A 15,293-nucleotide genomic window follows, 5' to 3' on the forward strand; every position below is an offset into this window, starting at 1 on the left:
ATTTGGTTGCACTGGACTTCACAACTGTGTGGTATAATCCAACTGTTTGCAAATCTAATTAAACTTGGAGCACCTTGACTGGTTAACCGCAAGGTTATTCAGTGCGGGTCTGCTACTATTCGGTGAGTCCGATTCGGTGAGTCTGATTCGGTGAGTTTCTAACCTCTAACCCCTAACCCAAAAACGGCAATGATAATTAGGCTACGGTATCCGATAATTTTAAAAAAAAAATTGAAAAAATCATTGAATATGGATCGGACTCACCGAAACGGGCCATTCCGATTCAGTGCTGCCAGATCTTTCTATTGTTATATTTTAATTTTCATGTAATTGTGTTTCTTCTTGACTCGTGTTAGAAAGGCAAATGAACAAATATCTCTCTCTCGGAGGAGTTTATTCATGCCTTGTTACACAACTAAATGCATTGTCAAAGATCGGTTGTATGATCAAAGTATTTTCCCACAAACTACAGCAATCGAACTCCTTTTGTGTTTAACAATCTCTGTGATGTCACAAGATGAACTTTGACCGCCTGCGTGTTTGTTTCAAGCATGCTTTAAGTCTCTACTGCAGTCTCTGCAGCTTCATACAAACTGCATGCATTAATGTCACACTTTTGCGCATAGCCATACATACAAATCGAAATGACCACTTTCCCGTGTTTTAAGATGAAACTAAAACCAAAAAAATGTCTGCCGCAATCTTACTTTACGTGGAATACGTTAAACCAATCCTATTTGCTTAACATTAGATAGGATGTGGTTGGAATTTCAGATTTTGATACAATAAAACCATTGATACGTTTAAGCAGTATGCGCTTAACTGATTTCGTCTAAATTAACAATTTAAAGTTTTATGCAAAAAACTGCAAGCCATACATACAACTTCTAGTTCTACAATCATGTTGTCTGATATTCATATTTTACCAAAACAAGAAAAAGAAAGGTTTTTAGAGAATGACAGTGACTAAATAAGCATTTATTTACAAAATAGAAATGTGTCACTACTTTAAGAAAAAGATCTCAGAGTTCTCCAGTCAACTTTGCAAATAAGTTTCAAAATGTAAATCTGATAAGGACTTATGTGTACACTGTACAAGTGTACACATGTGTCTCACATTCTCTTATCACAGTATCAGTTGCTTTTCGCCAATACAAATGATTGGAGCAAAGTGAAAAGTTTGAACCAACATGTTGACGTTTGATTCTGTTTCAGAGTTTGTGCATTACGATTTTGGGTAATGTTTTACATATGTGGGTAACTTTTGGGCAATTATGTTTTATAATGGTGACTCACATAACCAATTTGGTAATGCAATTAAATATATATAACACAACCAACAAGTTATAAAAAATAGTTGGTTTATAAGAATCAAAAGCACAACTGGGAAATATTAGCTTGTTACAATGCTAAGCTGCAGAACTTTTTTTCCTTGCAAGGCAATAGCCGCATTCAGCATTACTAATTGAGAATATATTAAATGGAGGGTGTATTCTATTACTAAAATAATAAACAATAATGACTCTTACCAGCATTAAGTTGTACTTACATTATAATTTGAAGAATTATTCTTATTTTTTGCCATCAAGTTCAATTTCATACAACCAGTGTAAAATGACTGATGTTAGCCTGGATATAAACAAAGAATTAATTTGCTTTGTCAAATTTATGATAGGAACTTGACTCGTAGTAGAATACTGGTTTCAAGTAGAACTGCTAATTTAAAGTCTGCATTATAGAATAAGTTAATCATAAAAAATGGTTTACCATTTGGTTAGCAAACTAAAACGGTTTAAGTGAAACTCGAAAGTTCCAAATGTAAACCGCATATATAGCATATAACAGAAATGAGCAACATACAGTAAATCATTGACAATATCCCTGGCATGACCTTAGAAAAAAATTGAGCAATCTTATGTTTTAGAAAAATAGCACTCATTCTCATATCAAACCAACAATGAAATATAGATTAGTTTTAGTTTAATTTAATATATCTTGCATATTTGCAACTGTTTTGTTAAGCTTGAGTTTTTGTGTTGAATGGAAATCTGCTGTAGTTAATCTGCAATCTTGTTTGCAAGTACAAGTACTTTTGCACCTTGAAAAGAACTATTTGCCCAGTGATGTACGCGCATACAAAAAATATTGAAGCCGTCAGCGTAAACGCAAACGTTCGAAAAACCATATGCTGTATGCGTCAACGCAACTTGTAAAAAATGTTGGCGGTGTCAACGTCAGCGCATACACTAGCATAAACTAATTTTGTTTGCTAGGTGTCAAACATTCACACGGTATAAACCACTCAAAACAAACAAGTTTATTTTGAATTTCCACGAAGAAACACAAGCATCTGAAAGTGTTCATCTGACATTTTGCTGTGTTTTGGTTCTAATATGTCTTTGCCCATTGAAAACATTCTTTCAACTGCAGCGCTGGAAGGTATTGGCGTGTTGTAGCGAAAAAAAATACATTAAAAAGTATGCGATGACGCTATGCGCTAAAAAAACACGAAAACTTTACGGCGTAGCCTCAAGCGCAAACTATCCAAAAAAATGTGGCCGTAAGCGTTAGCGTAAACAAAAAGTCTACGCCGCAGACTGCGGCATAGAATTTGCGGCGTATACGTACATCTCTGGCCCAGGGTCTATCTCTGGCCCTGGGTCATCTCTGGCCCTATCTCTGGGCCTATCTCTGGCCCAGGGTCATCTCTGGCCCTGGCTAAAGAAGAGGATAGGAAGGCTTTAATTATATCTGACAATGTTTCTTCTGGCTTGTTTTATTATGTTTAATCTGGCTTCTGTTTATAGTAAATAATCTCTGTTTATCATAAAATAACAATTGGCAGTGATAGTAGTTTAATAAATCTTGTTATGATCACCTGCATTGGGCTATTAGCATCAGGCCTTGATATTCTCTGCATGCTTACTTGTTAATTCAACTACCCATATACTTGCTTTACATCTAGCCTAATGCAAAGGTTTTGTTAAGAAAAACAGTCTTCTGTGCCATAGCTGCCCTTACCAGCTGTCCAGCTGCACTACAAAACTTTCTGCAATTAAAAAAAAAACTACATGTATAGTGTAACACACTACAAATTACCGCCCTGGTAGTGTCGTGAGCACAAGGCCATCGCTACGAGCCTTCGTATCCCCTTCTTTAGATATCCCTGCATTCGCATTCAATCTCAATCTGAAATCTAAAGAAGTTCTGACTCCTGAAGTTTTGTTGGGGAAATTCACTGTTGGAAATCTGGCAACACTGCACGCAAAGAAATTGAAAAATATGGTGAACAATTCACCATATAATCACTCCAATACCCCAGTTTGTGGGTATTTTTAACCTCCCACTGAGAAAGATTTTTAAGAGTTTGATCCTGGTAGTTTCGCATAGTCCAGTTTATTTGTTTTTGTTGGCAAGAGAAAAAATTGCACCGACACAACAGGGAAATAGTTTGCATCAAAATCTGTCATCTTCAATATGTCTGTTTGATTCATTGATTGAATCTTTATCCTCGGACTGGAAAAGCATCTTGCAGAGCTTAATCCTGGCGGTTTCGCATACTTGTAGTCGTAGAGAGGCTTTGAACCACTGACGAAGGCCCGGTCACCGAGATTGACAGAGTGAAGTTTTCGATTGTTGAAGTCTTGTTTCCGGGGAATTACTCCATTCATTATAGATGCCGCTGAATGGAAGTTACAGTGATTTACAGTGACGTTCGGTGGCTTAAACCGTTGGGAAAGCAACTTGGAAATATGCTGCAGCAAGGTAGTAGGCACGAAGGGCGTAACCGTCGGGCGAATCCCGACGGCTTTTCCAGCGGGGGGTCTGGGGAGCCTCCCCCCAGAAATGTTTGAAAAACACTTCCAATTTGGTGCGCTCTGAGAGCATTTTCAAAACAAATCAAAAATAAAAATCTGTCAAATTGTGCTTCGCCTATGTCGTGATCATACATCTATTTAATGTTTAGAAGTCATGAACAATCTTAATTTTAACGTTGCAGGACCAAAATCCTGTGTTAGACATGGAATAATAGTTGTCTAAATATTTAATTCGTCATGAATGTTCATTCTCAGATATTCAGTTAGGCCTACACTACAAAAACTAACACTTAGGCCTAAACATTACAACCGCAAGCAATTTGTACAAAAAGCTGGATAAGTTTGCCTCCTGCGCATAGCCGTACGAGACCAAACCATTTTGGGGGGGGGCAGAACGTAAATTTGCCCAAATCTGCACGCTTTTATAAAAATTGCCCAAATATAATGTATGCGGTGCGTGATAATAGTGAAAAACTAACAGTTTTATAAATACACTATGATCAGATAATTTCATATTTTTTTTGTTGCCCAAATCTAAACGATACAGTTATGTAAATGGGAAACATTAATGAATCTGTTCATTTTGTGGAAACTGCCTCACGCTAATTTGGGCAGTTGCATAAACAGACTAATCAGTTTCATCAGATAATTTTATGTTTTCAGCTGCCCAAATCAACAAGATGCATTTGTGAAAATTAATAAAATTAGCTATATAGCAAATTTTGCGTTTTGATTTGGGCAGTTTCACAAAAGTATTAGAGACATATTTTGGTGGCTGCCCAAATTGGCATGATGCAGTTGGTTAAATGCATTTTGTACTACAGTTTGATCACCATGCAATACAATACATCAATACGGGTGTGCCAAATGAAAAGTTTGCGGCGCATTTCTTGTGCAAACAAGAGGCTGTACTAGTGTAGGCTACTTACGTTTGATAGGTAAAAGATATTAATTTATAGTTTTTCTTAATTCGTACAATTTTGTAGCTTTTCATATAGCAATTTTTGCTCTAATAATTGCAAGATTTTGCCCAAATTTGCGACGTTTTGAAACAACAGGGGGGCGGCTGCCCCCCTGCCCCCCTGGCTCGTACGGCTATGCTCCTGCGTAGGCTGTAGAAGCTTAACGAACTAAATATTGCATCCGCACCTGAACGTTCATTGGCGAAGTAACGTTATATCAACGCTGTAAAAAGGGCAAAGGCATGACTATGAAAGCTAGTAGGCGAAAGTACATGGCGAGGAGACATCAAAAAACAGCAACAATCTTTTCGCTTTTATGATGCTGTGTTGTGTACCGTGACGAGAGGCCATTCTGTGCGTATGACGATCATAGTCTAGCGATTGTACGCATTGACGTCACTTGGAAAGCAACTTTAACCATAACACATCTGATTGGCTGAGCAGCTGGTGACGTTTTGCAAAACGGGTGAGAATTTGATAAAACAAAAGCGTTTCTTGACGTTTTTGGACGTGGAAAAAGCAACTTTGAAAGTTGATTTCCCTGAAGCCTCAGTGGTTGTTTTTGACAGGAGCGTTTGCGTTAATTGGCATTTATAGGCAAGACATGCGGTTTGGTGAGGACTTAGACTACTCACAAGCGTTACGAGTAATTCTAGTCACAAACACAGTAATTTTTAAGTTAAAATAGACGTGATAAAAATAAGAAGTTAAACCTAGAATTCAGTCATTATATTTTGCATAGTTTTCGCTCAGGTAAGCACTGCTTTCCTTGCTTTCCCTCACCGATCGTCACTGATGATTTATGACAATTACAAAAATTTTAAAATCAAGCTTTTAACAGCTTGCTTGAGTTTTGGACCCATGATAGAATTGATTAAATCACCCTAATTCAAAAAAGGAATCCATCAACGGCAAACAAAATAAACGCTATTTAACTTGCTGTTAGGAAAATTAATGCACTGTGACTTCACATTGACATATTTTTATGCTCAACTGCTTTCTTTTTCAGCAAACAATTTCACTTCTTTTATATTCTAAACACTATTTTGGTGCAACCGCACCATGGTTTAAACTGATTATCTTGTTTCGGTCTCAAGCACGTCGTAACGTTCGCTTTTACCCTTTTTTTAGATCTTTTCTGTGTTTGGCATGTGTTCTTTTGCTGTGATAGTCAGAAATAAAAACAAACTAAACAGTTACTACTTTTAGGAAATGTAATAGATTTTTGTTTATTTGGTTAGAAAAAATGTTCAGTGGCAACACTTTCTCCCCGCGAAAGTCAACTTGTTTTCAACTAAACTAACTAAATTGATCAATGAGTTTCAGTATTTGTTTGTTTGTTTTTCATATCTTTATCCTGCATTGCGGGAAAGCGGACTTGAGCTCTATGCATCGGTGTACGCCTTCCGACGTACACCTGACCCACGCTGCAGCCGACGGCAGAATAAATATTTATTACATGACTAGTTCAGTGTAATCAATCTATCGAGTTATTTGAGTGTAACTGTAGCCTCACAATAGCTATGTATAAAAGCTTAAAATTCCATATGCTTTTGTTCATGTTGAAGTTGCATTGTGGAGGTTGTAAAAGCTGTGTTGTTGTTTAGACTCTCTAAGTCTAGTCTGAAGCATGGTGCCCCCTCTCATTGGATATTTTGTTGTGTATAAGTTAGTCCAGTTCTGAATGTAAATACTACAGCATATCAATTGTAATGAATCAGCTTAAATATTCTCATGTACGTAAAGTTTCTTTTGATATTTTTTTTTAGAATAAAAGGAAAACATTGATGTTTTTCCATCATGCTTCACTAGTACGGTAGGTACCGTAGCCTACTTGATAGATTTGATAAATGTTCATAACTTTTATCATTTATCAAATTACTTGATACAGAAATTTATTAAACTACTTGATAAATTTCAGCAGCTGCAGGTTTTTGACCTAGTTTTGATGCTACATGATCTCAAAACAGTGTTATTTTACAAACAGTTAGCGAATAGCTTCTCTGCCTCCATTTTGGTCTTGTTTCAACATGTATTATATCAATAGGACTAGTTTTTGTTGTTAATTTGATTGAAAACTGGAAAGATATCTTGCAAGACAGAAGCAGTTTTACACCACAAGCTGACCTCTACGATTAGAATAATCAGTTACAACACGAGTCCTTTAATAGAGTGTTAATTATTATATTGCAACCATATGCGCCGACTTCCGGGGGGCGGCGCCCCCCGTAAATTTATGGTTAAGGGGCAACAAAAATGGTAATTACAAGTGGTGTTTCAAAGATATAACACTTTGCGAAAGAGATTTAGATCATTTAAACGGACTTGAAGAATGCCGAAAGCGTAAAACAGCCTACGTTGCTCTTGCCTGCAAAACAGCAGCTGATCGCATGGCTTTCTCAATTCTCATACGGTATGGAAATTTCAAAGTAGATGGTAGAGTAACTTACGCTGCTGAAATAGTCACGTAACTATTCACTGCAATATTAAGTAAACCAGCTAAATTAGACCCGCTCTTTTCAACAAGGTCTTCCCGCTGTGAGATCAATTATGATTCAACAGAACACATTGTTTTGTTCGCAATGTGTGAGAATTAAATCGAAAACCGATAAAAGAAAGGGTGTTGTTTAATGGTCTTAGTCGCAGATATTGCCTGTATTAACGATGTATCTTACCGCTATTATCACCTTGCTATAACCTGACATCATTGTTTATGCGGCCGCTGAGGTTTGACATCGACTTCAACAATCATGGAATGTTACGTAATAAGAACGATTATATCCTACACGCAAAAATAAAAAAATTGATCTCTTAAAACAGCTCCTTCTGCTGTTTTATCTCGTGAGCTTTGCATATTGCTCAACAAGTGCATAAAGTTTAGAATTGACAAGAAATCATTAAATTTGAAAATTAAGTTTGAATCACTGCAAAATGCAAATACTGTAAATACAAATACTGTATTCAACACTGCAAATAAACGTATTCAAAATTTTTACTTTCGGCCGACGCTACTTCACACTCCGTAATCTACGTCGCAATGATCTTGCCGCAGCAAAGCAAAGTGAACGCAGCAAAAATGCGTTCACTTTGAAAACTGCCGAGCTGGAGAGAACAGCTTGTCCCGTGTGTAAGTTGAACTGTGGGGTTGAACCTGTTTTTTTGAGGTGAAAATCACTTGCGAACATCTCAACCTATACTCGAGTATACACAGTGGCGCCAGACCTTCAACATTGGGGGGAAAAATATTAACAGTGCAAGACAGTAGCATAGTCAAAAATTTTGAAAGGGGGGTTGTTGACAGCCGGCGGACGAAGCCCGATGACGTGTTCGCCGAAAGCGACACTTTGCGGCAGGGGGTCTGGGGGGCCTCCCCCAGAAAATTTTGAAAAATTACTTTCAGTTTGGTGCATTCTGAGAGCATTTTCAACAAAATTGTAGGTATGAATATTTCTGTAAAATTGTGCTGTCCGGTGGCATAGCAAAAGGATAAGATCATATTTTTTTGGCATTTTTCGGAAATAAAGCTAAGTCTCTATGTTTTCTTGTTGCTAATTCCAGACAGAGATATTTGAATGTTTGGTATTGGCAAAACTCGCTCTTTTAATGCAGTTTCGTTTAAAATTAGGCAAACTTTGTTTTAGAGACATAGGTTGATTGCTTTTTTTGCGAGATTATTACAGTTTTATTATTTATCAATTTTCTCCTTGGTTGATTCAAAAAACGATCTTATTCCGGTAAGTCACTAACTTTTATGCTCTGAAGTCAACCCAGTTTAGAAAATGTAACGTCATAGAGGTCATACATCTTGATGAGTGTCAAACAAAAAGCTTTGAGACAATGAAGTTACTTTAGGCTATTTCTGATATGATATATTCAAGTTTTGTATAACGAATAGCTGTTTAGATGTTAATCTAGATCGAACAAGCGATCTCAGCAGTTGCAGATGGCTTACATCCTTGCACAGTTTGACGAGAAATTACATCATAGGCTAAAACTTTTCTTGTAAACAATGTATTAACATCCGTAAATTCAATTTGAAAGGTTGAAACCCCCGAACCCCCTCCATTGGCTACGCCAGTAGTGCAAGACATGCAAGACAGTGGTATATTATTTAATTTCTCTTGTTTTCTACCAGGGCTGGAAAAATGTTTAGCTTCCCGGGAATCTGTTTTTTAGAGAAAGAACTTCCCGCGGCTTACAATCACGATAATGAGAACCTTATATTTTACTGATCTCCGGAGCTGACGTAAACCTTAAAAGTCATGTCGACATATTCTTGATGCCCCCCTTATCGAAAATTGTTCTTTGTATTACCGCTTTGAAGGAGGATTACGACTATGAACAAAAGAATAAATTTTAAACTTCATTTTGAATTGAAAAGACATGACGTAATGTCTTCCAACCTTAGTTATATATTTTTTCATTACGTAATGTTTTGTAGGAATAAATTGAAAATCAGTATGATCACTCAAAATGAAAGCAATGGGACCACGAATCCTCACTAAACCAATCAATCAATGGTCTTGTTGCACTGAAGATGACAACCTTATATTTTACTGATCTCCGGAGCTGACGTAAACTTTAAGGCATAGATCTGTTGACTCAATGCAAACCCTTTGAAGGTTGGGGGGGGGGGCTGTCAATTCAACTTTTTTGTATCAACAGTTGTATCTCTAAAACCACTGAGGCTGCGACTACGAGATTTCTTGACTTTTCCTAACTTTTATTCACCTCTATTGAGCTGAAATTTTGAGCGAATGAAGGTTATAAATTGAAAGATATAAGGCATTTCTCAGCACATCCTCTGAAATATTTCATATTCTATTGTGAAACATTTTCCCATCAGCTGGATGAAAGTTATTAATTTGGCCCATGTCTCGTTAATCCTAACTGTTTCACAGCGTAAAGGGCATTGACTGTATGTAAAATAATGTAAAAAAAATTAATCACAACATTAACTATGCACGTTCTTCATTACTTTACCAAAAAATAATGTGTAAACTCACGCTACAAATTACACTCATAAGTGGCCTCAACATTTCAACGTATATGAACAGTTCTAAAATTCACATAGTTTTAATTTTCGGATATACTCAGCGTGAATAATTTTACAAAGTGAATCCCAAATTTTGAAACCGTGCCAAAATAACAGAGATATCACTCCTAAAGCATAAGAAGAATTGACAGCCCCCCCCCAAACTGAGCAAGACTCCAGGAGCCCAACCTTCTAAGGGTTAAAAGTCATGTCGACTTATTCTTGATGCCCCCCTTATCGAAAATTGTTCTTTGTAGTACCGCTTTGAAGGTGGATTACAACTATGAACAAAAGAAAGTTTTTTAAGTGAAAGAATCACTTTAAGCAACCAATGCCAAAATGCGCGCGGAAGAAGTCATGGGAGTGTGAGGTATCAAAAATTTAACAGGTTGTTATTTTTCTACACCAATGTGACGTTAGTTAAAACTTTAAAAAGTCTATATCTTTGCTTCCGTAGAAAATCTTTTTATCTACTCTACAATTTAGTCATCAAGGTTTTCCATACTTTTTTTTAAAGAGAGAGCTTTTACCTCCCCCCCCCCCCTTGCAACTTGAGTTGACTTACTTGAGGTTGGGATCCAAATATTAAAAAAATAATATTAATATGTATTAATAAAAAAATTAAAAAGATGATGCCCAAAACATTGGGGGGGCAGCTGCCCCGCCTGCCGGCGCCACTGAGTATACACAGTATTCGATAAAAAACAGAAGAGAAAACACTTCGCCCTTGTTAACGCTTTGAAGGTAAGTAATTAGCAAAACGAGCAAAATGAGGTTAATAAAACTGATAGCGGGTTTCCACTCTGCTTGAGATCATGATTTTTTGCGTTTTATTTCGATAACTTCACTGTCTCAATCGTTGTTATTCAATCGCATGAAAAGGAAATGAATCGGCTTGTTTTCCAACTGTTCCAAAAACTTATCGTTTCAAGCAGCGGTTCTAATAAATTCAGTTTGTGACCTAGGTGTCAATATAAACAAGACACTAAGCTTAATCAAAGACTATTTTAATTCAGTAAAAAGCGTTATGGTTATGACGTCATCACCTTTCTCACCCCCCAAGGTTTTTTGAAAAGTTGGCGCCTATGATTGCAACACTTTAAAAAGACTATTTCAGCCTGTATTTTTTTTTTGTAATCAGCCCATTTGTTTCTTTTCAGAACAATTACACAAAAGAAAAATTTCTGGTTAAACAGCATGGCTAATTTTTTACAGTACAATTTCAATAAGTTTTTGCATCTACTTTGCTAAGTTCAGAGTCTTTAAGACAATAAGATTCTCTCAAATATGAATACCCCTAAAAATGATTTTTCTTGCTACTCAACAACTTCTACACCTGGCACTCAACCAAGCCGAGAAAACAATGAATACTTTCTTGTATTTAAAGAATATCTTTTACAAAACCATGTGCCAGACATTGTCCGAGTTCTGTTAGAAGAAGAAATTAATGTCCATTACTGTTTAAAAGTTGATGGATCAGATCTTCTGGAAAATTGTGTGGCGTTATCAGAACATTTATTTTTTCAACCAGAAAGAGTTTTGAAACTTTTTGACAAAGTCTTTCATGCAGCAACATGTGTTGTTTATGGTGGTCATCATTTGAAGGAGCATATGACATTGAAGCCTTTTCTACATATTCGTTTAATCAAACTTCCTTCTTGTCCTGAGATATGGAGAGATAGGGTCCCCAAATCAATCGACATAGGTCGCTTCCTTGCTTTAGAAGGAACAGTTATAAGAACAAGTTCTGCCAAGATTTTAGAGTATAAAAAGGAATACATGTGTTCAAAATGCAAAAATGTGTTTTCCTTACAAGCAGACTTTCAGCTTCACTATACAGTTCCAACACCAACATCCTGTCCTGTTAGCTCGGAATGTTCTGGAAAGAAATTTATAGTGGTGGCTGAACATGATGGGACAACTGGGCCAAAAAAATGCAAAGATTACCAAGAAATTCGCGTTCAGGAGCAAGTTCGTAAATTATCTATGGGGACTATTCCCAGATCTTTAACTATAGTCTTTGAAGATGACTTGGTAGACAGCTGTAAACCTGGAGACGATGTTGTTATTTTTGGTTCTGTAGCATGTCGATGGCATCCTTCAACTGTTGGAAAACCATGTGAATTAGAGTTGGTTTTAAAGGCCAACAATGTGGAAGTGTGTAATGAAAGACATTCATCTGCTAAGGGAATTGCCTTTGACGAACTACAAGATGAATTTGAATGTTTTTGGGCATCTCATACAGAATCATCCATGATGAAAGCTAGAAATCACATTTTAGCATCATTGTGCCCACAAGTATATGGGTTATATGTTGTTAAGTTGGCTGTTGCTCTTGTTCTTGCTGGAGGGGTCCCAAGAACTGATGCTTCAGGGTCCAGAGTAAGAGGAGAATGTCATCTTCTGCTTGTTGGTGACCCAGGAACAGGAAAGTCTCAATTTTTAAAATATGCAGCAAAGGTAACACCACGTTCAGTGCTCACCACAGGTATTGGTTCTAGTACAGCAGGACTAACTGTTACTGCAATTCGGGATGGTCCACATTGGACACTAGAAGCTGGAGCCTTGGTTCTTGCCGATGGTGGTATATGTTGCATTGACGAGTTTTCAGGCATCAAAGAGCATGATCGATCTGCTATACATGAAGCCATGGAACAACAATCTATTAGCATTGCCAAAGCCGGCTTGGTTTGTAAATTAAACACAAGAACAAGCATTTTAGCCGCCACCAATCCAAAACTCGGAAAATATGATGAAACTTCTAGTGTTTCCTTTAATATTGCTATGGCCAGCCCACTTCTCAGTCGGTTTGATCTTGTTCTAGTTCTTCTTGATGTGAAAAACTTGCATTGGGATTCAGTCATAGCTGATTACTTGCTTTTAGGGAAAGATGCTCCTGAACATGAAAACTCAACTGCAACTGATTTGTGGAATCTGGAGCAGATGCAAGCTTATTTTGGCATGATACGACAGTTGAACCCAAGTTTATCAAGTGAAGCCGATCAGGTATTACGAGCTTATTATCGTTGCCACAGGCAGTCGAATTCTCGAAATGCAGCTCGTACTACAATCAGACTGTTAGAAAGTTTAATACGGCTCTCTGAAGCTCATGCTCGATTGATGTTCAGAAATGTCGTTACAATTCAAGATGCTATTGCTGCAGTTACTGTGATGGAATCTTCTATGCAGGGAGGATCCTTGTTGCCTACTGGGAGCATTTTGCATTCATGCTTCCCAAAAGATGCTGATTTAGAATACAAAAAGCACAGTCACCTTGTTCTTCAGTGTTTAAATTTAGAACATATTCTTGAATCAGAATCATCTCCCCCGATACAACATCCTAAGGAAAGTAGTAGCACTGCTCAAGCCACACAACATATGAAAACTGCAGCAAAATCACAAGAAACAAAGCACGTTGATGTATCACAGATAGAACAGTGTGAAAATAAAGTCAATTTGCGCATTGCTGATTCTGTCAATCTTCAGCAGACGTTGCCAGGTTTCTCAAACCAATCCACACCTTTGCCTAAATCTTCAAGCAAAAAAGATGACGATATCAACAAGAAATCGTTTGCTAAACCATCACATTCTGTTTTACAGTCTCAAAATACTCAAAGTGTAGCCACCGCAAAAAGATCACAAGCTAATAAAGAAAACACTTTCGACATATTCCGTTTACACACGGAAGACACTGAAGCAGTGTTTGATTTTGAGTCATTTGGTGAGGCACAGCCGAACAAAAAACGTAAGATGTTTCAAACTTTCCCGGATACAGGCCACAATTTAAATATTTTTTCTCAAAAAGTGTCTGCTGCGAAAAAACATTCAAGTAGCACACCACTAGACTTCCCCGCGAAAGTGCCAACAGACCAACCTCAGAATCACATTCCTTCCCAGGAGTCGCTGTTTTCACTTAGTGCTTTGAACAGTCCTAAAACTGCTACGCAAAATTTGCAGATTAAACCTGCTCAAAGAAAATGTCAGTTATTTTTTAACCCGAATCGAACCTCTCCGACACGCACAAAGGGTCAACATTCTTCTACAGACTTTTCGTTGTTTTTAAACAGTCCCAAACAAGAAAATCGCAGCAGTGTATTTCAGTTGCCGGAGAGTGAAGCCGTTTCTCTGTTTTCAGCTAAAGATTTTGACTTCAGTTTTTCTGAGGCAACCACTCCGTCCCATCCATCTCGTGCGGGACCTAATGCTCTTGTATCATGCACGAGTAACGTAAAACGGAACTCGTTTTCTTTCACACTCGATCCTTCAATGATTGAAGACATGTGCAGCGACTTGGATTTCTAGTGGTTTTTTTTTTTAACTTTGACTGTAAATTTTATGTAACTGCAAGTATTTTACGCGGTGTGCTTGCTCATTCATGTAAGGGAACGTTCAAATATTACGCAACGCTTTTTTTCCGAATTTTTGACCCCCCCTCCCCCATGTAACGCTTTTTCACTACGAATTCAGCACAAAAAACTACCATTCCGTACTCGAAAGCGTTACGTAACGTTTTGCTTGAACCCCCTCCCCCCCGATGTGACGCTAACGTAACGCTTTGCATAAACCCCCCCCCCCTCCCCCTCGAAGGCGTTACGTAATATTTGAACGTTCCCTAACCTAGTACTCTTGTCATTAAATGACAAGGATGTTTTCCCTAGTAGGTGGCTGTGCACTGCGCAGCAGGACGCTCCCGATCCTGGTTTAAGTTTTAAACAAAATTGAAACCAATGTTGGCTATGACCTTGGTGGGCCTTCCTTCATATAAATTAACCAGGCTAGTCTACCAATTTTCTCAGAAATTTTAAATAATGGTGTAAATGATAATGATTTTCATTTTATGTTTATCAAGTTGCATTTAAGGCATGATAAATTTCATTCAAGAGTTTGGATCACGTATTATATTCACTTTGCAACCAATGGCCCCCAATCTTCGATAAAATGGAATGTAAAAGCGGAGACTTACAAATAAAATTCCTTCACGTACCAAGTGCATACTGCTGGTGGTGACTTGTCGCTCCTTGCACAGTAGGCCTACATGAACAGTATGTAGGGGAAAGTGGGGCAAAGCAGGACATTTCGAGAAAATCTAATTGTTTCTAATGTAATCACTGCGAAAGCAATCCACTGTCCCTCTTTACCCCGTGTCCCGCTTTAATGATTTGACTTTATTTTTTAAATTGTTTTTGGTGTTCACTGTTCATGTCTGTTGCCTGCGTATTTCAAGTTCATAGTGTTTTGTTTCTATTTTACTGCCTACCATTTATTGTCGATTTTATGCCCTTCAGCGATTTTGTTTGTTGTATAATCGAAACTGAACCTAAAACAATATGTTTGTGTTCATATATCTACTGCAATGGAACGAACATTGCAAACTACTGGTCCACAATCTGACTGAGCTTATAAAATTATTGTAGTAATCGGACCAAAAACATGCAGACCTACTTGGTTATTATTTTTGAAAGACTTAACCCGATACAA

The 15,293-nt window shown here is 37.5% G+C and overlaps 1 protein-coding gene across 1 annotated transcript; it reads left to right on the forward strand.

Annotated features, from left to right (window-relative positions):
- Positions 1-11,095: 11,095 nt before the first annotated feature.
- LOC145786558 (uncharacterized) lies at positions 11,096-14,117 on the forward strand. Its single transcript, XM_082598235.1, has one exon. The coding sequence runs from the start codon at positions 11,103-11,105 to the stop codon at positions 14,115-14,117; it is 3,015 nt and encodes a 1,004-aa protein (XP_082454361.1). The 5' UTR covers positions 11,096-11,102.
- The last annotated feature ends 1,176 nt before the right edge of the window (positions 14,118-15,293 follow it).

This window comes from Aplidium turbinatum, chromosome 17 (assembly GCF_918807975.1).
Source record: "Aplidium turbinatum chromosome 17, kaAplTurb1.1, whole genome shotgun sequence".
NCBI lineage: Eukaryota > Metazoa > Chordata > Ascidiacea > Aplousobranchia > Polyclinidae > Aplidium > Aplidium turbinatum.

Bases quoted from the DNA above. Each gene is read 5' to 3' on its own strand.
- LOC145786558 (XM_082598235.1), top strand. From the start codon at position 11,103: ATGAATACCCCTAAAAATGATTTTTCTTGCTACTCAACAACTTCTACA.